Source organism: Pseudonaja textilis, chromosome 4 (genome assembly GCF_049901715.1).
Source record: "Pseudonaja textilis isolate UNSWEBS1 chromosome 4, rPseTex1.2, whole genome shotgun sequence".
Classification (NCBI taxonomy): domain Eukaryota; kingdom Metazoa; phylum Chordata; class Lepidosauria; order Squamata; family Elapidae; genus Pseudonaja; species Pseudonaja textilis.
This window is the reverse complement of record NC_141993.1, coordinates 15,593,998-15,618,865: the sequence shown is the minus strand read 5'-3', so window position 1 is coordinate 15,618,865 and position 24,868 is coordinate 15,593,998. Positions and strand designations below refer to the sequence as shown.

The window sequence follows — 24,868 nt, the reverse complement described above, 5'->3', positions numbered from 1 at the left end:
AGCAGCAGAGCTGAAGTAAAGCCAATCCTTCTGCATGGTTCAATGATTAAGCTTCCAGCGCCTTTCGTTGCTCCCCCCACCCCCCCCCCGGGTACCGTATAATGCTGAGCAGATGGCAAACTGCCAAGAGGCAAGGAAAAAAAAAAAGGATGATTAGTTACAGGCCCAACTTGGCAATGTTTTACTTCAGAACAATCCCAGTTGCTATGAGATATCCCTCGTTTCACCCAAACCCAGCACGGATTTCCTTAGGGTGGCACACGTCCAGCTGTCGAGTTTTTCATCCAACTGCAATGAAAACAAGGCACCTCAATGGGTATTACTGAATCTGAAACATTGGGAGGGGAGAGAGATCTTGCGAATGTAGGACCTTCCCGGGTTTTTTTTTTCCCTCTTCTTTTGCCTTCCCTCTAGCACTGTAAAATCGGGTAGATTGGAGATGGTTTTGTTCCCCCGACCTCTTTGCATTGTTTTATTGTGGGGTTTGTTTTTTTTTCCTGTGGTGGATCTTAATGATTAGCCACCATCTCTGCTGAGGGAGTAGATTTCCCAGGGAAGGTTGTGAAGTGAAATACCACAAAGATTAACTCTGTGAATGCTGCTTTGAGGACCTGTTGAACTTAAGGAGGCATAGAACTGGTTAAGTGTGCCTGGTCAGGTTTCCCCAAACTGACATGTTGCACTACAATATCCCTCATCCCAAGCCAGCATGGGGACCAGCACATGGCCTTTAAGTTTGGGATTAGCTGCAAAACAAAGCCAAAACCAAACCCACATTAGTCTTTGAAATCAGACGTGGCCATCATCTAAGTGAGCATTATTAAAACTGTGATTGCATGTCTTTTCCAAGTATTTGCAGAAGGGGTTGAAAAAGTCAAGATGGAAGCTGCAACTGCACCAATGAAGCCCCCATCCCATTTTCGTACCTGTCCCCTGGGCAGCACATGTATTAAAGAGGCCAGGTTTTGATCACACAAACATGGCTGCCATCTTGAACCCCACTATTCAGATGCCCGTCTTTGTATGTATTCACCTATGTATTGCCCCCCCAAATAACCCTTTGGATACAGACAGTTGAGGGCATAGATGTTGCTTTGCATTGCTTTAAGATCGGTTTTTCAACGCTGACAACTTTTTAAGATGTGTGGACTTCAATTCCCAGAGTTCCACAGCCAACATGGAGAAGTCCAAACATCTCAAAAGTTTGCTAAGGTTGAAAAACATGGATCTAGGCATTGGCAAGTCAAGGCAAACGATGCTTCCCAATTAAGCATTCCAGTGACTTAGGAGAACGTCCTGCTCCAGAAGACTCCAGGCTTCTTGCGATAGCTGGGTCCAGGTACAAAAGATGCGTAAAGTAATCTCAACATTCCCTCAGAGTCACATTTGGCTCAGCAGAGGAATATTTTCAGTTTGTTCTCTGCTTTCTTTCTTCATGTGAGGGCCCCTGCCACACAACCGCCTGCAAGACAAGAGATTCATTGTCTACCCGCGACCTCATATTCCCATCACTGGGCAACAGTAGTACATCACCATGCCAATCAAACATGCTTCTCTTTGTTCTTATGGCCTCTGGAAGAGAGCAGTAGGGTGCCCAGGTTCCTAAATATGCCATCCTTGTGGGGTGAGCTAGTTCGAGTCACAACTGGATACGTACAAGACGCAATGACAGCACTCTCTCTAAACATACTACTGTTATCAGCGTTGCAGAAATTAGTCCCAATTTTAAGACAACAGTGGAGAGCAGCTACTTGCAAGCATTCCAATATTATAAATACCGTAGATTGTTTAAGCAGGGAGTTGATTTTAGTAGTGTAGTAGCCTTCCCTAACAGCCCTTTTTCTAACAAAGATTAGAATAAATTTACACCCTATAAATTTCAGACAAGCTAAAAGAATGAACTCTTTGGTTGGCCTGACGAATTTTAACGTTTCTCTTGGCTTGCTATACAAAAGTTCCAGTTGCGTTTGCCACATTCCACCCTCTTCCACCAAACACAAATTCAAAATCTGCCTCTGATGTGATAATCCCTCATACTTCTGAATCCTAACAAGCAGAAAGGAGTTTTCTGTTCTGTGCTAAGTAACTCCAGATTTTTTTTTTTCAACAAAGGATTAACACAGCAGTGCACGCAATTCATTCCTGGCCCATGAAACGGGCGCTCTTCCTTGAGACTAATTGCATGCACCTCATTAGAGGAGGTGACCTTCACTTAGATTTCAGATCACCTGAACAAACTTCAAAGGGCTTATTGATGTTACTATGGAGACACTGTGGGAACCTTCCATGAATGAAATGCTAATCTCAGAAATGTGAGGGTTAGCGTTTTACTTCTTAAAAAAGACTGGAATGCAAAGCTTTCATTTTATATTTCCTAAACTGCACAGCGCACACGCTTTCCTGTCAGAAATCCAAAACAAACAGGTATCTTTAAAGGCTGCTTATGTCACAAAACTACCATCCTAAGATTGCTCCTGAAAGTGGAAGCTGCCTTCACATCCTCATTTTATACACATACGTATATAAAACAAAACATGTGTGCCGTGTTCAAAATGTCCTATTTTTTTCTGAATTTAAATGCATTCATACTAAAAACATTTGATAAAGATCATAAAAACAATTTTTGTTTCAAATTTACATACAACAGTTGACTCTGAAAGTGTTTTTAAAAGGCAGAGGTCTTTATTTGGTATAATTATGATTTTTCCCTCAAAAGTATTTCCCCCACCCCCAAATATAATTGTGGAAGATTTTAAAAATGCTGATTTCTCTGCCAAAGTTCGTATCAACCAAGTGGCCAGTCTACTAATCTGATTTCTGGTCAAGTTGTATATTAGCATTTAAAATGCTTTTATCTGCTGAACTATGTACTCTGAGGAAGCAGCAGAATGGTGAGCTAAGCTCCATTGTCATGGAACAAGCTCAAACATGACTCAGTGTGCTAACCAGTCAACATTTAAGCAATATTTGGGCTCTTTTGACAGAATTTCCTAGCTGGAGTCTACATTCACTGAAATGCAGCTGCTCCAGCTATTACAGGTAGTCCTCCACTTACAACAGTTCACTTAGTGAACGTTGAAAGGTACAACGGCACTAAATAAAAGTGAATTATGACATGACCGCTGCAGTATCCCCCATGGCCATGTGATTTACTCAATGTATGACGATTGCAGTGTCCTGTGGTCATGTGATCACCTTTTGCAACCTTTCTAATAAGCAAAATCAGTGGGGAAACCAGATTCACTTCACAATGATATAACTAATTTTAATAGCGGCAAGAGATTCACTTCACAGATGTGGCAAAAAAAGCCACAGAAAGGGGCAAAACTCACTTAACAAATTCCTCGCCTTGGGCTCAACTGTGGTCGTAAGTTGAGGACTACCTGCATTAGGCCCACACTGCGATCGCTCAGCGGTTTGAGACCTAACTTCTCCCTTTATCCTTATTATAGCTGTGCTCTCTGATCTCTCATTTCAATTTAAAATGAAAATTCCTTGGCCATTTTGATGGCTTCTGCGAAGTTGCATTTTTAAGAAGATGCCCAAGGCTCACAGATCTCCCCCGGCTCGTAGTGAGATTTCTAAAATCTGTGTTAAGATCAAAACACAAAATACTTAAGAAACGACTTTCTTTTTATTGGAAGCAGAGGCATGACTTCATTTCTTTTTTTCTTTGTGTTTGGCTGAGCCCCTGTTTTCGTTCACCTCAGGGTGAGCATCCTGTTGAGCGAGCCATTCCTTCTCCAGTTGCTTCAGCACTTCCTTGCTGAGGAGCCCCTGCTGTATTAGTCTTTCAGTCAGGGGGCCCTTCATTTGGGACAGGGGCCCCAGCTGCGCATCCGCCGACTGTAAGCCCCTGGCTCTAGGTCCTCTTGCTCTGCGGTAGCCAGGGACCATCTCTTTGTTGGCGGACATTTCTGTCATTTCTGCCTGAGGGAGCCTCTCGTCAGTGCTGAGGCTCTCCGCAGGAATACCCATGGCCTCAGAAGTGACTTGGGAAGCTTGAATCAGCCTCGTAATATTCAGCACTCCAATCTGTATGATGTCATCCAGTTCCTTCTGAATCGCCCTCACGCGACCCGCATCTGGGAACATGTCCATAAACCGATAACTGTGGTTTTTTTTTTTTTAAAAGAAAAAAGAAAAGAAAACACAAATGTGCCATCAACTTGAGAAGAGGAATTCTTCCAAAAGCAAATCAATTCTTTGTGGGTCTACAAATACTTCATTAGGGGGCATCACTTGACAAGAATTTAGTACTGACTCTTATTCACCAATCTCAAAGGTTACAAAAATGTGTGACAAATCCTGGGTCCGTAGCTCATGAATACAAACAACTGGTATTTGTCCTCTCAAAAGTCTACAATGGGGTCCCCAAACTTGGCAACTTTAAGACTTGTGGACTTCAGCTCCCAGAATTCTCCAGCCAGCATATGCTGGCTGGAGAAGTCTGAGGGGCTGAAATCCACAAGTCTTAAAGTTGCCAAGTTTGGAGACCTCCGTTATAAAGCAAAGCAAGCAATCCAGTTACCTGAGGGATTTTAGAAGGAAATAGTGGGAAGACTGGCTGTTTTATTTTAAAATAATCAGTTCTGGGAGTTGATGTCCACAAGTCTTAAAGCTGCCAAGTTTGGAGCCCTCTGGTCTACAACAATAGGGTTGTGACATGCAATAGTTTGTTTGACAATTAAATTTAAAAAAAAAAAAAGCTTGATGATTTAAATATTGTACAGGTATCATTTAGTGACTGACTCATCCAGCAACCATTTGCAATTACAACGACGAAAGAAAAAGTCATTTTATGACCAGTCCTTGCATTTGCAAACTTCGCAAGTCTGTAAAGCAAAGGAAAGCTGAAGGAAGACCACAATTAGTCACACAGTTTCACTTATGGACTATTTTACTTAATGACCAAGTTGCCAGTTCCAGTCTGGTTGCTAAAGGAGGACTACTGCATAGACTAGCATAAAAGATGAGCAAAAGAGCCTATTTTCTTCAAGAATGAGAGTCCAGCTTATTCCTGGAGAAGAGGAAGTGGAGAGAGAGATGTCACAGACCTTTTGGCAAAGATGGATGTTCACACAAAGAGGTCCCCACAGCCCTATAAAATTACATACATATTATCCCAGGAAAAGTGTATCCTTGGGGCAGATTCTCCCAACAGAAGAGATAATTTCTTAAGCTGGCCCTTTAAGAAGAAGTGGGAGGGGAGAACCACTGTTCTGTTCCCATACCTCAGCCAGAGATAGAGATCAAGAACGTCATGCACAGCTTCAAGATGGACAAGGTCCTTGATGTTCTTGGGTGGGACCAGGGGCCAGTTAATATGCCGGCAGAGCCAATCAAACATCACCGGTTCATTCCTGCTGAACTGCCGTGCAAACTGGAACACAAAAAGAGATGATTAGGCAAACGGGACCTCCACAACAGCAATGCCCTCACATTGCCAGATGCTCTCGGTAACCACCATGCTCAAGCAAGGAAAAGCAATTCCCATAATCTATAACAAGGGTCTTCAAACTTGGCAAGTTTATGACTTGTGGACTTCAATTCCCAGAATTCCTGACTGACTGACATGACTGGAGGAGGAATTCTGGGAGTTGAAGTCCACAAGTCTTAAAGCTGTCAAGTTTAAAGACCCCTGATCTATCTTATTAACTTTTTACCAAGTTTAGCACTCACATTCAAATAACAGGCAAAGCATTTGACAGTTTTTCAAAGCATCAACAAAATGCTTCCCTTCTCTTAGTACTTTAGACATTGGAAGAAAAAGAAAACGGTGAACATTCCAAACTTTCCAAAACAGGGAACAACTATCCACCTTACTTTTCTAGAAAGCTTCTAACAATTTCTTACGCTTCACAAAACAGAAACTTTGCTCTAAAATGTCAGCTGAGAGATCAAATCAGATATCTAATCTGCGAATCCTCATTAGCAGTTATAGGTGGCATTTCAGTTGATACAGTGGGATTGCCTTTAGCCAACACTCAATTTCTGAGAAACTAAAAGCTAGCTCATATGATCTTCCAGTAATGTCTTTCCCCATTGGTGCAAAAAATAGTATTTGATCTCACACACATATTTGCGAATGTGCGAATCAGCAAATTATGCTGGATTGCCTTCTGTTCTCAACTAAACAATCAAACCTATAAACATAAAATAAGAGACAGTGCAAGCTGTTCATTACTCCGTCTGTTTCTATGGTTCTAATGGAATCTACAAAAGCTGTCCCTGACAAAGAAATTTTGCAGCTGCTGCTTAGGAAACTGAAGCAGAAAAGAATATTTTGGAAAGACTTATTTAAACTGGCAAATAAGACTAGGAAATCTCCTTGCTGGAGTGGTTATTGCCAGGGATAACTTGATCCACTACAACAAAATGCACACACATATATAAAATATAAGCACATCTACTGTTTGGGCATACTGGGAGCTTAGATAGGCACCTCCTGGGAAATATGCTAAAAAAACCCTAAAAATATTACAAAACAGATGCAAGTTACCTTTAGGAGTGAGGTGCACACAAAGGGCTCCTTTTGATTAATGGGAGCTGTGCAAAACACGTATCTTGCCCTCAAATGGAGTGGAATGTGTTGAATCATTTTGGCTAAAAATTTGAAGTTATCAATATTGCAGACAAAGTAGAGTCCATCAACTTGAGAGAGGCTCACAAAAATATCCTGTTTAAAAACAACAACATTTAATTAGACAAAATCCCAGCTCTGTTAAAAGCTTTCAAACATTCATAGACCCGGTAAATTTGAAACTTTCTCTTTTCCAACCCCTGCCTCCTCACAAAATTATCAGAAACCTGGTTCTTTTAGGTTTTCTTTCCTCTACCAAGTTTTTCCCACAGAAAAAAATGTATTTTATGGCGGAGGAAAAGGTGAGATCTTTAGAATGTGTGTTATACTAGAGCCGGAATGCAGAGATGCCACGTGGTTAGCAACTTACTAGAGGTTTATTGCTCATGAGAAGGAATGATCAGTCTGTTGACAAGTGGCAAGGAAAGCAGTGATTTGGCCACTGATACATGTGGACAAGCAGAGTAGATACTTTATTACACTGACCTTCATAGAGCAGGTCAATAAACAACCCATTCACCCATTCCCAAACCCATCTCCCCAAAATGGAAAGCAACACTGGGAGACCATAAGTAAAACTACAGTAAAATCTAATAATTATCACATTTCCTACAGATAGTTAACAACCTCAAATAAAATGGATTCAGGGAGCCTGGAAATCCAACCAGGCATCATTCTCATGAGAGCAATGTGACAAACACCGGTTAATGTACCAGGAAGTAGTGGGGTACTCATACTTCGCTATGAAACTATGTGATCGGGCAAGTTTTTTGGGGAGGAAAATAAGTGGGGGAAATTCTGCCTTTGCCTACCAGCATCCATCGGTATTCATCTGGCTAGTGTCCGGTCAGTGTGTGAGAGTTGAGGGCTGTCTGGAAACTGAAACAGTATTTGCTATGTGAGCAAGGAAACAGCAAGGAGCCTGGGTGTGGCTTAGCTCAACTGTAGTTGGAACAGATTTCTTTTCATGTGGGGAAGGGGAGTAGAACTCTTTAGCATCAGAGCGTGTTAATAATAATATACAAAATACTAATGCTCTAATAGTGATTTTGAAAAATCCTTTCTTAGTGATCACCCTAGAAGCCAAGAGGAACATACGTGCCAAATTTCAAGACTGTAGGGTTTACGGTTCTGGAGATTTTGTGATGATGCGTGAGTAAGTGGTATTTCGTTTTTATATATATAGATTGCCCCACTACAGGGACAACCCTTGCTTCAAGTGGAAACCCCCATAATTTCCCAGAGGTGGTGGGAAAACGTTAAATCTTGCCAGTGGTAGGGGTTTCTGAATGCGGAAAGCCCTTTTGGCTTAAATATCTAGTCAGCTTGGAAAGAAAGGTGAATGAAAAACTAACAAATGCAATGAAGATCCAGTAGGGGTCCCATTCCTAGATGAAACAAAACCATCACTTAAAATTTGAGACATTAAGCCTCGGGTGGAGTGGGAATTAACCCTGACCACAGTAAGAGTTCAATCCAGAAGAAAAAAAAATATGGTTGTTTTATATAAAAATAAATTCAGGACACGCACAGCCTATCAAAATCTTATTGCGTGTAATTTAGAAAAAAAAACTGCCAGAAAAAGTGATTTGGCAGAGTTCTGGAAGCAATATGCATAAGGTGACAGGATTGTCTATGTCAGGGGTCCCCAGACTTGGCAACTTTAAGACTTGTGGACTTCAACTCCCAGAATTCTCCAGCCAGCATTGCATCATGAGTTCTAATTGGCACTGAGTCTCTGCTGCTGACTTTCACTTGTGCAACACAGTCCCGTGAATGAAGAATGAGTTACCCCTTTTCCTCCTGTAGCTCTCAAGAGTTTAAAAGGGAAAGTTGCCGTCACAACCTTTAAGCTTTGCTATCAGCTGCAAAAACCAACGTAAGATTCACACAAGCCTAAAACACCCAGCATGCCCCAGCTTATGTAAAGCGGCATTTAAACAGCTGCCTGCTGAAAAGGTCGAGCTAAGAAGCTTTTCCAGTCTTACAATGAGATTTGACAGAGTGGCTCCTGGGAGGTGATATGCAAACATCTCAATCTGCTCAGCTGTGGGGTGCAAGCCAGCAGCCTGGAGGGAGAAAGAAAGAAAAGGGGTGTCATTTCCTCCCAATTTATAAAGTTTGTGAGCATTTGTTGCATTAAAACAGCAACTGCCACACGTGTAACAAAATCAGGCAGAATTTCCATCGTATCAGTGTGGCAAACCATCTTGCCACTTTTGCCCAAATCTCATGCAACCCTGCAGCCTTGCAAGGATTACAAATGATGTGGCTGCTTTAAAGACCAGGAGACCCCGGCTCCTCCTGTCTGTTTGGGATACCCCTTTCAGATACTCTGCGCGCCTCTAGATTAAAAAGCAGAAATTGTCCTCATTTTCGATGTGTTCTGCTGATGGGAGTTTGCCCGCTTCGTCTACACGTATTGCATTTCAGTTCACACCAGCTGTCCCTGAGTCTGTCCAGCCCACAGTCCCAAGAGACATATAGCACAGTAGCAGAGTATCTACTTAAGTCTTTGTGGGCAGTCCTTGACTTAGAGCTGGCTGTTTAATAATCAGTCAAAGTTATGACAAAGTTTTAAAAAGCTACTCGTCAACCGTTGTCCCACTCAAGTCATCTAGCAAAGAAAGACTCCTGGCCATTTGTTTTGCCAAGAATATACTCGACCGAAGCTTAAATGGTTACACAGAAGTAGCGTAAGCAGAATCTGAAGTTTTCACCCTGCAAACAGCTCAACGGAAAATCCCCTTTCCCCTCCACCCCACAGCCACCCCCCCAGTTATCTGCAAAGGTCCAATCGGGCGCTTTTGTATTGTTCAGGAAACAGATGCTTGGTTCCCAGCTCTGTACATTGTCAGTGATCTCGATGGGTTGAAGCTTCTCACAAGCCTCGGCTGGACTTCCATCCCCATCGTCTTCCTTACGTTCCAATTCTTCCTTCTCCCCCAACCCCACCTGCTAATGTCTGGCTCTCGGCTCATGAACCTTGGATAGGTGAGACGCAGCCATGACACTACGGTCAAGGATGAACGTTTGGCAGCTACTTGCCTCTTCCTTCCAACTTGGCATTAGAGTAAAGGGGGGGTGGGGCGGGGCAGGTGTTGCTTTAGAATGGGTGAAATGGAGACATGAACAATTCCACGGAAGGCCGAGAGCCTGAAACCTTTTCAAGGACATCGTAGCAGGTGTGGAGCTGAAGCAGACGGTTCCCATAACAAAGGGAACTTGTTTACATGGGCTACGTGAGAGGTCGGGGGCTTGGCTGGGGAAATTATTGTTTAATTCTACGAACTGGCGTCTGGGAACCTCCGAGTTGGTTTTGCTTTGACATTACCATGCAGTGTATTCAATAAAGAGTAAGATTTTAGGAAACGGAATGAACCTGGAGCTTTATTTGGATTCTCGAACTGGAGTTGACAACTACTTACAACACTTCCTTGAAGTGTTCTCTCCCCCTCTGCATTTTGGCAACTGGCCTGCATTGACGACCACTTGCAATCTCCCCGTCAACGATTGTGATTTGTGACACTTGTTGTGGTTTCCAGCAAAAAAACACCCATTTGGAAGAATGGATTTGCTGAACAATCCCAGGAGTTGCTTAATGACATGATTCGCTTTGACTACAGTGACTCACTTTGTGATCCTCATTAAAGAGCCATAAAATGAAGTCCAACCATGTGGTGGTGCCTCGACTTACAACCGCAACAACTTAAGACTGATGTTCCAGCCCCCACTGTGGTCATTAAGTCAAGGACTAACTGTAAAAAATTCTGGGATACAACTCTGACATTGTCTGTTAACAGTATCAAAAATAGGAAAAGCTTCAGCTGAAGATCAAAGTAGATAATTCTAGATTAGATGGATAAATAGGAAGACCTGGTAGACTCCCCCTGTGCTAAATATGATGGCAAGTGTAGACTGGCACATCTGGAGAGCTCTGGGTGATAGGCAGCTACGGAAGGAAGTAATTCCTGGGCTCCTGTGATTAACCTATACTGTGTTGTACATTCAGAGCAGGCTCATCACCCAAGAACTGTAAAATGAACTTAACAATCTCAGAGCGTTGATTAATATACCTCTATAGGATCCACGGGCTCACTCAAAATCTTCTTTAGCAGATTGAGGTCATCTCCATGCATCGTAGTAACTTCCCCTTCTTTAAACGTAGAGCTAAATCGGCCAGCTCGGCCTGAAATTTGCAGCGCCTGAGAAGTTGTGATTTTATTCATTTCCTTTTCTCCTTTCTCGTTGATTTGTGGCTTCATTAGGGAGTTGAAAATGATCCTTTTGATGCTCCTAGAATGAGGATGAAGAACATCGAAGTCACACAAATGAATATGTTTGCATTACAACCGTGCGGTTCTCCAAATGTGATCCTAACTGAGCTAACATACCAACCCAACATGTAAATTGTGAAGAATTCCTAGAGGGCTGTGAGGGAAGTAACAGACCCCCGTGTCCCATACTGAAGCCTCTGCAGGGTCACCTGCAATGTGGAGGAAGCTCACCCACGGAAGGACACCGCAGGACCCATCTCACGGCTCTTGACCTGCTCAGCTGCGGAAAAGGAGCCTTACAACTCTCAAATCCTTTCTGATTCTACCAATACCTTGGGGGTTCATTAAGAGACCATTTTTAATTGTACTTACAAATTGAGACCCATCCCAATTGCATCGGTGGCAACCATGATTTTACATGGATCATCCGGATCGTTGAACTTCTTTGCCTGGGTAAGTTTTGTTCCTGTAACAATCAGAACAACAGATGAAGTCCCAATTACGAAAAAGATCTGACTACTTACTTTTATTTAGATTTATAATATTTACTTCTTAAAAATTCCCTTCTGAAGCTGACATTTTAATTAGGCGGTGAAAAAAATGCAGCACCGAAAACTTCATCGGGACCAGCTTCGCTATGTGACTACAAAGTATGTCCCAGGATCACACCTTCTGCATTTGCACGGAGATCTCCATCTGTCTGGAGTAGTATCGTCCACATACAATCCTACGTACATTTATGTTTCTCATAATTAAATGTTCTCAAATTATTGAATTTATAGTGGCTATTCAACAAGCCACGAGGAACTGCTAATTCACAGTACTAACATTGCTGTAAGATGACCTTAAATTAAGAAAAATATTGCAATATAAGAGAAGCTGATCTGTTTGTCTGTGGAAGAGACAACCAAGGAAAGAAAGTCATTTTGTAAGAACTTTTTAAACAGAGGAAATGTTGCCACATGCCAACATAGAGTAGGAAAATGTTTATACTGACAGGAACTTAAACTAAATGCCTTCTGGGGATATTTTCTAATTCTATTATGGTTTTGGAGTAGCACAAAATAAAGATTTCTTAAGAGTGGTATATCCCTGCTGTTTCTCTCTTACATCTTACAAGGAGTCATTCTGCTATCTATATAAATCTCTGTGAGAGAAAATTATGTCAACCCATTCAAGAAAATACAATTCATACACAGTAATAGAAAACATTTTTAAAGAAGGAACTAAAATAAAAGGAATACCACTGAGTTGCATATATTATCTTCAAGTAGCTGGTGTCTAAATAAGGGGCAGTTAATTCAAGAATCAACAAATGAAACAAAGAGTGGATGTAAACACTACAAAATTCCAAAGATAAATAAACAAATAATACATCTAAACTATCAGATGTAGAAATATGGCACAATTTAGTAATCAAAAGTAAACCCTACCAATTCTACTTTTCAATAATAATTACAGTGATAATAAGTATTTCCCGCATATAATTCACCCAAAGAATTTAGAATATGTACCAGGTGGAAGACTTCCATATATGACTGCACATTCCAAGCCCCGGAATTCAATTTGTCGACTCACTGAATAAATGTCATTCTTGTTAAAACAAACAATGCAGTCTCCAGGGTGAAGGTTATCCAGAGATCCAAGAGCCTTATTCAGAATCTTGATGGGAGTAAGCCTCTTGTATCTTTTCACCTATAAACAAACCATATTATTTATAGCCATAATTAGAATGCAATAATACTGACCCAAAGACATTGGTTACAGTCAAGAGTTTCTGAATGGGCAGCCTTTGACCCTAAAAGGCTCTCAACTTGACCTTGATCACAAGCTGTAAGAACAATGACTAAAAGTGAAGGACTCTTTCCTAGCTCCTCATCCTAAGCAGGGCATCTAGCAACCCCTTTGTAACAAATGGAGCTATTGACAGGAAAGAGAATAAATATGGGAAAGAAACAGGGACCGAACAATTGGTGAATGGCTTTTCTTAGTGGCTGGATAGGGAAGGAGACTTCACGTATTGGGGGGAAGGGGGGAAAAACCTTGTATATTCACAAGAAATTACTTTCTGCTTCAGTCATTAATAAAAGCTGCTACTTTGAGAACAATATTCCCCTTTGTAGGTTTCATTTCTAAGTGAATTTCAGAATTCAGAATTTTTTTTGAGTGAGGTGACCTCAAAATCCTATAAATTAAATTACATTTCTAGAAGTTTCTCAATAGTGGCGAATAGAGAGAAAATAAAATAAAGTGTGTAAAACCGGGGTGTCAAACTGGCCAGATGTGTCACGTGCAGGCCACGCCCACTCCGTCATGCTATGTCATGTGACTTGAGTTTGACACCCGTGGTGTAAAAGCACCGTATAATTTGCATTCAGTAAATATCACTGAGCAATTTAGCTTTAAGGATATTAACTGCTGGTGGAGGGGATAAAATATACTTTATTTATTTTATCTGTTAAGGAAAAGCATCTGGAAGAAATCTGCACAGTAAATAGCAATAGCACTTTGACTTATATACCGCTTTATAGTGCTTTACAGCCCTCTCTAAGCAGTTTTACGAAGTCAGCCTACTGCCCCCAACAATCTGGGTCCTCATTTTACCCACCTCAGAAGGACGGAAGGCTGAGTCAACCTTGACTCATTGGACAATACGAGGTTTCAAAGGGGTTGAAGGATCCTGAGGCACTTTTTTGAACCCTAAGAGTCCATTCTGTCCATAATTACTCAAAACCAGAAATATAATTACCATTACTTTGAGTGGGAAACACATGAAAACCATAGTATAAGCCAGGGGTCTCCAACTTGCAGTTCTAGAGCCACATGCGGCTCTTTCGGTCCTCTGCTGCGGCCCCCTGTCGGCCGATTTCACCACTAGCTGGCCCCTCCCCTCCCCGTCACCCCTTGCCTGGCCCAAGAAGGGTGATAGCGGGGGTTGGAGACTTGCTCCATATTCCAGAGCAGGAGGTGACTGGCTGGGAGTGAGTGAGTGATGTCGAGTTGGCCACACCTACCCAGTCACACCAATTGTTAAATTATTGGCTCCAGGAAAACGGGTCCAAATGGCTCTTTGAGTGTTTAAGGTTGCAGACCCCTGGTATAAGCCCTACAAGATATATTTTAGAAAGAAGGGAACGACTGAAAAACACTTAAAATGATTTCCCAAACTCCAGAGGAAAAAAAAAATCACTCTCTCTCTCTCACACACATACATTTTCCTGCAGCTCCAACCATTGGGCCTCCTTTCTTATCCTGGATATACAGGAAAGCAAAGAAGAGCACCTACCTCAACCTCTTCTCCTGTAGTAAACATGAGCTCTGTCACTAAATTAATAGCAGCCTCTTCGCCACAAACATGGATTTCTTTTGCACAAAGTCCTGAACAAAATAATGATGTACAAGCATTACAAAATTACATGGTGGAATTACATGAAAACAAAATGCTTTGTCTATAGTGGCGTTTCTTAACCTCAGCCATTTTAAGGCATGTGAACTCCCAAACTCTCAAAATTCCCCAGCCAGCCATTCTGTAGTCCCAGGAGGAAGGGCTTTTCCCCAGTGGGGGTAAAAAGGCAACAGAACTTGGGATGTCTGCTAGGTAGGGATAAGATGGTCCCTCTCTAACAGTTCAGAGTATGTCTATATAGTTATGTATTGCTTTAGTCTGGTAAGATTCTGTCTGTAGGCAAACAATAATAAAGACACTACTCAGAAGTAACTCCACATGTTATTCTTGAGTTTTAGAACCTGACAAATTTTTAGAACAAATATCGAAGGCATCCAAACTTGTGGGATTTTTCCATGACTGAAAGTGTTGGCCAATGTACTCTGAACAAATCTTGTGAGCTTGAGACTTGGGAAGATTGCTCGAAAACACTACGCTGCAAATTACATACAATATGCATTAAGGTAACACCATTTGGTAATAATCAACTGCCCGTACCCAAGAGTGCTCGTGTCCAGGCCCAGCCTCTGGAAGGATCTCTGATCATCTGAATTTCATCAATCACAGCCACGTCATCTTAAAAGAACAGCACGCAATAAAAGAGTCATTTGTTTATCTGTCAAATGTAAAAGTTTACTAACATTCATAAACTCTCACTACAGGAATAAGAGGCATTTCCGTAATGAAGTATTTGAAGTGGGCATCTTTTAATGGGCATTAAAAACTATGTTGTGTTTTCTCTTCTGGCCAATTTTGTATACAATATTACAAGCACTTCAAAACTAAATATGTTTTTTTTTTAAAAAAAAGCGCCTACGTACAAGGTGTGTTAACACTGCACATCTCAATAGTGCAAGCAACATGGGCAGCTGCTCTCCCTTCAGGATCAATACAGACTCGTTCTTCTCCCGTAATCAGGTCACATGGTACATTCTGTAACGTTAAAAAATGAAAAACGAAATGAACATTTCCTTCAAAGACAAGGCACTCCCAAACAAAGCACTTGAAAGCGATAACAAAACCACAGATAAATCCTCTCTTAACAATAATTGGGATTGAAATTTTCTTCACTATGTGAGGCAGTTGTTAAAATGTGATATCGAATTACTGGCTTGCTTAGCGACAACAACACTGCTATCGTTAAAAAAAAAGGGCCTCCTTGAAGGTCCCAGGAGGCTTGCAAGCAGGCCGATGGCCCGTGTAAGTGGCTACTACTGGATAGGGAAGGGGTGTGGATGGCTGGTGAGGTATGAGTGCAGTGAAGCCAAAGGTGTGGGGGAGGACAACTCACCAGAGACTTACAACCTTCCTTGACTGCTTCTCCATTGATTTGTGTGTGCGGGGGTGGGGGTGGGGGGGCGGGGCAGCAAGGCAGTAGGGAAGATCGCAAATGAACGCAGGACATTGCAATGCCCTAAGCGCGAACCAGTTGCCAAGCACCCCAATTGGGTTCATGGGACTGTATGGGTGATGGGATGGCTGTAATTGCGAGGTCCATGCGTAAGGACATTCACTGTAACTATGAATGTTTGCGGAAAGTGTGGTGGTTAACTTAGGTCTACCTGTGGTCTTATGACATCATGGATTCACGTAACCTAAAGCGGAAGATTTCTATTATTAGAACGCAGTGGAAGAAATCTCTTTTTCTCTAAAATATGGTCCAGAAAGATTTGGATTCTTCCAGAGCAGACTTCTGAGAGGGTTAGTAAATTGTAGTAAAGAGTGAAAACCACTGACAATTGTTATCTTCCCTATTCCAGTGGTGAAAGCTTTCTCATGGCCAATACAATTCGTTGAAATCCACTTTTTTTTTGTTGCTATCTTTAGCAGACTCTAAATTTGGAATGCCCTTGAAAAATACCGTAACCTTAAAACCCACCCACTGTTTCTAAAAACTCTTTATGTTTTTTCACTCCACCTTATAAGCTGTATTTGGACTCCAGACAGACACTGACAACGCACATTTTTTAAACCAACAATCATGTTCACAGAATGACTGCAAAAAAGGCAATATCAGAAGCAAATTCAATAACATACTGACAGCATCATTACTCTTTTGGAAGATTTCGTGAGCCAAGAGCTTTAAAGGACCACAATATACTCCGGATTCTGCTTTTAAATATCTCTGGATTGCATGATAGGTTTTCCCACTATTTGTAGGGCCAGCATGAAACACAATCTTTCTTTCAACGGCCCTGGCTTCCGGATACCTAGAACACATAAGTAGAAATGTAACAATAAATCAAGTAAAATGAATTCGTACTTAGTCATCATTAAATGTGTAGCTCTGTAACATTTGGAGGATGATTGTTTAATAGCAAGTTGGACAAATAGGCTGAAAAACAGCTTCTATCCCAGGGCAGTAGCTCTGTTGAACTCTACTGTATAGTGCTGTACTGTATTGGTGTGGTATCGGGAGTTTCCAATTCAATGTTTGGGGTGTGAAGGATGTGTGTTTGTGTTTATTTTCATGGTCATGAAGTGCACTGAAGATGGTGTTTGATTTCGTTGTACGAGGTGCAATGACAATAAACTAAAGTAAAGTAAACTAAACTAGTCACCCCTAGGTGAAATGGGGTGGAGAAAATGAGGTAAGAAAAACAAAGGAAAAAACAAGGGTGTTCCCTACAATACCACTTTTGCGTCTTTTCTTACATCTGGGATGGACAACACACAGCCCTTCCCAGACGTTTTATTTGTTGCCCTGCCTGGAGTATACCAGATTGAGTGTTAAGATGCAGCACCTAAGTGGTAACATTTGACAAAGCTGTTTTTCAGCCCTTTGAAAACTAAGATTGTGTAAGGTTTAATAAATTGATGTTTCTGTTTTTAAAGTGAAGGTTAAACTTCCATCTCAAATATATCACCCAGAGATATTCCATCTCTTTTCTGGTGATGTCACAATACTACTATGATGTCTTCTGAATTTCTTTCCTAAGTATATGCTCTGCCCTCAGAAAAGGAGAATTTTATTCTACTGTAAAGTTTCACATGATTTCTCAAATACTGTGTATTTTTTTTAATGAAGACATTTTTGGTTACAGGTAGTCCTCACAACCATTCATTTAGTGATTGTTCAAAGTTATAATGGCACTGAAAAAAAGGGACATATGACTGTTTTTCACACTTACGACCATTGCAGCATTCCCCCCCCCCCCCGGTCCTATGATCAAAATTCATGTATTTATTCATGTAGCTGCAGTGTCCCAGAGTCATGTCATCACCTTTTTTGCAACTTTCTGACAAGCAAGGCAACAGGGAGCCCAGATGCTCCTAACTACTGTGTTACTAATTTAACAACTACTATGATTCACTTAATAGTTCTGAAAAGAAAGGACATCAAATGGGGGCAAAACTCATTTATCAACTGTTTTGCTTAGCAAAGGAATGTTGGGAAATTGTGGTCGTAAGTCAAGGATTGCCTGTATTCTAAGTACTTTATTTTCAGTACATTTTAGGAAAAAAAAACAATATTTGTGACTGCAAGCTATCATTATTTAGAATCCAAACTTGGTTAAATTTTATTATTGCCACTGATTGCTAGGGTATTATGTTTTTCTGTTGTTTGATCTATTGGAAATATTTTAAGTGAAAAATATCTTACCATCAAAATTTACCAAGTAAACTGAGTGCAAAAGTGGTAATCAAATTATGTACTCTTGAGTATTTCTGTTTTAACAATACAGGAAACTGAACCAAAGCATTTCTGCACCAAAACTAAGCCAAAGTACGACAGTAAAAGAAACTGTCCAGAAGCCAGGTTTACTTGTCCAAATTTCCAAGTCTCTAAACTTTAACTAAAACTAAGATAGCCAAACATATACTGTAAGTATGCAATTTCAAATAAGTCTCTGAACAGAATATGCATCAGATATAAATTAATTTGCATACTGCACCAAGTGACAGCATGTTGATGAACAGTGACCAGCCATACACAATATACTAAGCCATAAGCCAACCATGTCAGGTTAAGTGCAACATGTAAATCTAAACATGGACTGGAATCCTACATTCATTAATTTCAAGCACACCTAACTTAACTGAACAGAAGTTACTCCAAAATGAGCTATAGCCAGCATCAGAGAGGAGCATATTATTGAAATTTTAAAATATATACATGTTTACTATAAAGCTACATGATCTCAAGTTCAATAGCCAACATTTCAAATAGGTAAAAGTCATCTTGTAATTCCAGTAACATTAACAGACTCCTGTTAACTAGAAGAAATCTAATATGCTTCAGTACAAATATAAATTATAAGGAATAACATAGGTTACCTAACGTAGTTTGGGTAAAATAATATATATAAACTATGATTGTAAGTTTAAGTGTGTGTCACTTTAAAACTGCAAAGCATGTAATTTTGGGTGCGGTGTGAAACCACCATAAGAGGGAGCAAGAGAACCTGACTGATTGCTGACAATTACTGGATTGCTTGGATTGATGGTTTGTTAACTGCGTGTTTCCCCTACTGCTGAGTTGCTGAAGGAAGAGAGGAGTTTTTGAGTTCTTCATATCTCTACTGCAAGGAGATATATTACTGGACTGATATTTGTAAGTTTACTGACCTCTCTTTTTCGACACTGGAATTTGCAACTGAATAATCCCTGGACGGACTGAACTAGTGAATGATATATGGACTGTTGGACTATGCTATAACTCTTACTGGAATAAACTGTTTAATTAGCACTGTGTATCTGTTTTACTGAGTGTAAGCTACAAAAACGTTTATCTCACATATTTTGCCTGCCTGCCTGACTGCTGTGCAGATTCTGCTAGGGTGTATCCCTAACATAAATGATAATGATTACACAGTATCTATAGGTAATTTAAAAATCTAACCAGTTTGGAGGCAATCTTAAATCACTGATTTTACGTAGATCATCCATACACTCCAACATAGGAAAGATCTGCCTAGCATGTTGCAAGAAAAATGGAAACAGATCATCAACATGACCTGAGGGATAAAAGAAGAGAAAAACATGCATTTAAAAAAATCACAAGTATGCCCCATTCAAAGACATATTTAGGGTATTTGTAGTTTTCTATACAATTTCTGTCTGTATATAATTTTTCACACCTCTAAAAATTAACTGGAAAGTAACTCCACATGACTTTCAGGAAATATGACTACTCCAAATTAAACCTAACAAAACAAATAACAAAAGATAAACATTAGGGTTTAAGTAAGTTTGATCGGCTTTCTCTGGCTTCTAGTTTTTCTTCTACTCTATAATTTCTGCTATAAAATTGTATTAATCACTGGGCAATGATAATAAATTTGATTCATTCATTTATGAACAGCTGTGTATCTAATAATATTTACTATTCAATTATATACATGACTTTTTTTTTTAAAAAAAAGAGTATGCTTATGAAATGTTTTAGCATCATTCATCTCCAACACAGGGCATCTAAGAGACCTGTTATATTTGGCCATGATAAAGGGGAAATGATCAGAGAGCATATCTGAAGAGCATCAAATTGCAAAGGGTTCTATTATCCACTTACCTGCACCACAGCATATATCATTGAGAATAATGTGCAGATCAGGATTCAGAAAACTAGACTCTATAATGTATTTCCTAAAACTTACAAATACTTGATGAAAAAGACGAGCTGAAAAGAAAAAACAAACAAACCTAAGTTTGGTACTGCATGTAACATTCAAAATTCCTAAAATCTGAATCGTATCTTAATACAAATATTTTAAAACACGTGTCAATAAAACTTAACTGGGTGGGGAGTGACTGATGTTGAGTTGGCCACACCCACCCAGTCACCCCAGTGGTTAAATTATTGGCTCCCAGTGTTTTCTGTGGGAAACAGGTCCAAATGGCTCTTTGAGTGTTTAAGGTTGCAGACCCCTGACCTAAACCTACATTTGTATTATACAGCAATATTCAAATATATTGTAATGCTGGTCACAAAAGACCAGTTTTAGTAAAAAGATCTGCTTAGAAAGGTAACATATAGCTTCCATGAAATCAATATGTAAAGAAGAGCCAAACACCAAACAGGTCAAAACTTCATCCACTTCATTCCAGTGACACAAATTACTCTTTGTTCTCAAAGAGGAAGGAACAACAGTAAGAATAGGCCCCAGTTGAAGAAAACAATGCTTGCCCCAGCTTAGAATACCCCAAAAGCGATCAAATCTGAACATGTGGTTTTCTAATAGCTGAAAGAAATATCCAGTAACATTCATTTATTCATCCCCAAGAATTACATACCATCCAGTCCATTTTCTGCTGCCAGTTTCTGAACTTCTCTCCTCTTGCAAAATTTATTTAATGCCTTTAGTACTTCGCCTAGAAATCAAAATATAGATGTTATCATGCTTACTGAATCAACAATACATGGAAAGCCTTTTCCTCAATAATTCTGAAGTATGTTATCAAGCTTTGGAAGAAACAGCTGTTGTACAAAAACTGTCTCAGTTCACACTAGGTGAATTCAGTTCTGAAAGAAACTTGTCATTTTTGCTGCCTCCTCTTACAAGAAACTACAAGGGATAGTGGGGTGGTAATTTAAAACAAAATACTAGAGAAACCAGTAACAATGTTTTTCTCTCTTGTTCCAAAGCATTCTTCCATGTTATAATGTTATATTTAATGTTATATTAGTAACACACTGACTTATACTAAGAAATGGTAGGAGTGACTAAACTCTTTCAAGATTAACCTATAATGTGCAAATTCTCTCACTACAAATCCATATTTAGAATTAAGGAATCGGAGAGCTTCCGGTTTGAGTTCCTTCGGCAACAAACAGAAATCCGTGATCGTGTGCGGTTTCGGTCTGGGCTCGCCGCTGGAGCGCCCCAAGCCGGCTGGTTTCGGGGCTAAGCCATCCCGTAGAGATTGTGAAGAGGGGAGAGACTGCCAGCAGGGTTGAGGAGAGCCGCATCTTTCCTCCTCAGCTGGCCATTACTCCCTTTCCCGAAGGTGGTTACAGCGGTGGTCAGAAATGGCCACCACAAAGAAGAACTCGACCAGAAAAGAATGTGCAGGAGGAAGATAAGAAGAGAAAGTTTTGGCTGACCGGGTTAAATTGCAAAAGCAACAACTAAGGTACCCTGGAATTTAAACTTACAAAAAAAATAACATCACTCCCAAAGAAGAGTCGGAAGCAGCGAAGGAAAGTGAAAAGGGAAAGGTTTGGTTTTTTTTTTTCTTCTCTCCCTTTCCCTATACTGACAACTAAGAGACTTAAATAAGAAATCAGAAAAATCCGCTTTGACATCAACAGGCAATTAAGCCGAAAATAAAACAAAATGTCAAAGGGATAATTAAGATTTCTGGACACTAAAATTTTTTTTCATAAGCAGGAAGGGAGAGAAAAAGAATAAAAGGGCAGGATCTGGAAAGAGGGAGGAGACTGCTTGGAATTAAAAAGAATCTACAATAAAACTTCAACAAGACTTCTAAAAGATACATTTTAACTGAAACTTTGTAACAAAACAATAGAACCCCAGGAAGAGAAAGTGAAAAAAAAGAGCAAAAAGAAACAGCTTGCGTGTATTTGGATTACTTGGTGATCTTTGGATTCTTGGTTATTGCATTTGAATGACTAACATTAATCGGGTGGTTGTTTAAAAATTTATACAATGGCACTACTTCTGGATGAATTGAAAATGGAACTTAAAAAGTACAAAGAAGATGCACAAGAAGGGAGAGGTTCTTTTGGCTCCGTTTTTCAATTCTTAGAAATGGAGATTTGGAACTACAAGAAACAACAAGAAACGTCTGCAAAACAAGAAGACTGGGACAAAGAAGAAGCCATCTTTAATGAACAAGTAATTCTATGTGGAGAAGAAAAAGGAAAGGGGGGAAAGCGAATGGAGAATTTAAGACTTAAAAAAACAACCAACGAAAAGAAAAATAATTCGAAAAATAAGTATAATACCGGAAAGCAACAGAAGAGGGGAATACAGAAGAGATAAATAGAGGTAGAGAGACAAGGGGGTAAAAAGGGGAGAGAGAAGAGAGGGAAGAAGGAAAGAAAAAGAAGTTACAATGAGAAAATTGAATTAGGAAGGGATGGGAATATTTTAATTAGTTAATGTTTTATAAAATATAAGTGAGGGGGGAATTAATTATGGAAAGCTTATAATTGTTCCCATAGAAGTATGATATTTAATTGAAAAGTAATGTTAAAGAAGTTAAGATTTTAATGAATATTAACATTAATGATAGAATTGAATTGGAATGGAATGTGTTGTTTTAATTACATATATTTATAATTTTTTTCTTTTTTTAAGAATATAATGTGCATTTTAAGAATGTACCAAGCAGAATCTGAATGGAAGTTATGTATTATATTGAATGTTATAACTTTAGGGTATATATTGAAGCCTAAATAAGAGTTAAATGGATAAACTTAAAAGATATAAAGGCGTCATACTCCAATCAGTAACTACAGGAGAAACTTTGTTTAATGAGAAAAGATAATAGATAATTGAAATAGGACAGACAAAAAATATAAATATAATGATTTGAATTGAGACGAGATAATTAAAATAAAATTGAGAAAATTAAAAGGGAGAAGCTATGCAGAAAATGTAAAACAGTAATAAGATATGGAATAGAACATAAAAATGAGCATGAAATTGAATTTGTGTCTGTACGAAGAAATGTAACCTGGGATTACGCTACTTTCAAAAAAGATGTTTTATTTGTTTTTGTTTTTTGTGAAAACTCAAATAAAATTTACCAAAAAAAAAAAAAAGAATTAAGGAATCAAAACTTAATAGAGATATGCAGCATTTTGGATCCAAAGCAGAAAAAGGTGCTTGGGAAAGACAAAGTCATGTTTATCAAACCCTTCCTCATCTTTTAAAGGACCTTCGTCTTTTCTGGTCTCTCACAATAGCTTCATTTTCTCCGGAAAATAAACGTTTCAACTGACCAAATGTTGAAAGCATGCTTTATAACTGGCTCTATCACATTCTGTCTGCAAGCACCTCTTTACCTAGGATCTCATGGTTAGGATATAAACTTAGAGAAAGAGGCGAAGGAGGCAACTCTGGCACACAACGTGAGTGCCCATATTTCTTCTGAAACATCTTTTTCACCCTTTGGATCCAAAGCACCAACACCTTTAAGGATTACTGGCCTAATATTCAAGTTGTCCTCACTTAATGACTTTGCTGCCTAGTTTCATCACTGCTCAGGTAAGCCCTGTTTTTAAAAAAATGGACGCCTAATATCAAAAACATCATCAAAAAAGCACAACAAAGAATGTTCTTTCTGCACCAACTCAGAACGCTCAAACTGCCCAAGGAGCTGCTGATCCAGTTCTACAGAGGAATTATTGAGTCTGTCATCTGCACCTCTATAACTGTCTGGTTTGGTTCTGCAACCCAACAGGACAGAGACAGACTTCAGAGGATAATTAGGACTGCAGAAAAAAACAATTACTACCAACCTGCTTCCAATCGAAGACCTGTATACTGCATGAGTCAAAAAGAGGGCTGTGAAAATATTTACAGACCCCTCACATCCCGGACAGAAACTGTTTCAACTCCTTCCCACAAAACGATGCTATAGGGCACTGCACACCAGAACAACTAGACACAAGGACAGTTTTTTCCCCCGAATGCCATCACTCTGCTAAATAATTCCCTCAACACTGTCCAACTATTTACAAAGTCTGCACTGCTATTACTATTAATCTACTCATCACTCCTTATCACCCATCCCCTCCCACTTGTATGACTGTAACTTTGTTGCTTGTGTCCTTACGATTTATATGGACTGTTTCCTAGAATGATTTGATTGTTGATTGTACCTTATGACTCTCATTAACTGTTGTACCTTATGATTCTTGACAAATGTAACACTTATCTATACTGAGAGTATTTACACCAGGACAAATTCCTGGTGTGTCCAATCACACTTGGCCAATAAACTATTCCCATTCCCATTTCCTTATTCTATTCTATTCCTATTCTATACCTATCCTATCCTATCCTCCTATGAGTTATGGGAAGCACGTTCATCAGGGAAGATTCTCCCTGCCTTTCCCGAGCAGGTCTCCAAGCCAGCCAGGCTCAAGGACGGTCGACCCTCGGTCAGCACCGGCCACTATTGGCCGGCGTGGCTCCTCCCGATTATCCGGTCACGACCCGCCAAGCAACCCTTGGAGACGCCGCAGCCAAAAGGAAAAGCGCGGGAAAGGGGCCTCCTCCTCCTCCTCCTCCTCCTCCGGCTTACTCTTATTCAGAGGGCTGGTCAGCTCGGCTCCCACGTCGACCTCCGGGGCGAAGGTCTGCGGGGACACTTGCAGAGGCACGAACAAGGACGTGTCCGGGCTTTTGACGCCCGAGTCCTCGTCGCCATTGGAGGAAGCGAAGAAGGCGATTCTCGCGGTGGCCGGGAGAGAAGAGGCCCGGCTCAGGCCGCCGCCCCGGCTCCGGAGAGCCAGAGGGCATCCGCAGCGGAACTGGCCGGAGGGGAGCCGAGAAAGCAACCGCGCGCAGCCGGTCACGGACATCGAAGCTCAAGCCCTTTCGGTCGCCGCATGCAAGGCCGCGCGCGGCTATCGCGTCACTGCTAAGC

At 40.3% G+C, this 24,868-nt stretch overlaps 1 protein-coding gene across 1 annotated transcript; it reads right to left on the bottom strand.

The window, feature by feature from the left end:
- Positions 1-3,615: 3,615 nt before the first annotated feature.
- On the bottom strand, positions 3,616-24,858 carry SUPV3L1 (Suv3 like RNA helicase). The gene is made up of 15 exons (XM_026713551.2): positions 24,524-24,858; positions 20,540-20,617; positions 19,818-19,925; positions 19,149-19,263; positions 16,347-16,515; positions 15,127-15,238; positions 14,804-14,881; positions 14,147-14,238; positions 12,375-12,555; positions 11,233-11,326; positions 10,660-10,879; positions 8,572-8,652; positions 6,503-6,679; positions 5,235-5,383; positions 3,616-4,111 (listed from the first exon to the last, which is right to left on the bottom strand). Exons 1-15 carry the CDS (start codon positions 24,801-24,803, stop codon positions 3,658-3,660), a joined length of 2,388 nt encoding a protein of 795 aa, XP_026569336.1. The 5' UTR covers positions 24,804-24,858; the 3' UTR covers positions 3,616-3,657.
- Between the last annotated feature and the right edge of the window lie 10 nt (positions 24,859-24,868).

What these genes read in the sequence shown, in the direction of transcription:
- SUPV3L1 (XM_026713551.2), bottom strand. Translation starts at nt 24,803, where the DNA reads ATGTCCGTGACCGGCTGCGCGCGGTTGCTTTCTCGGCTCCCCTCCGGC. An exon ending in GACCAGCCCTCTGAATAAGA is followed by an intron (nt 20,618 to 24,523) that starts GTAAGCCGGAGG and finishes TTTGATTTCTAG; the next exon opens with GCGAAGTACTAAAGGCATTA. An exon ending in TGTGCACCTCACTCCTAAAG is followed by an intron (nt 5,384 to 6,502) that starts GTAACTTGCATC and finishes TTTGTGTTCCAG; the next exon opens with TTTGCACGGCAGTTCAGCAG.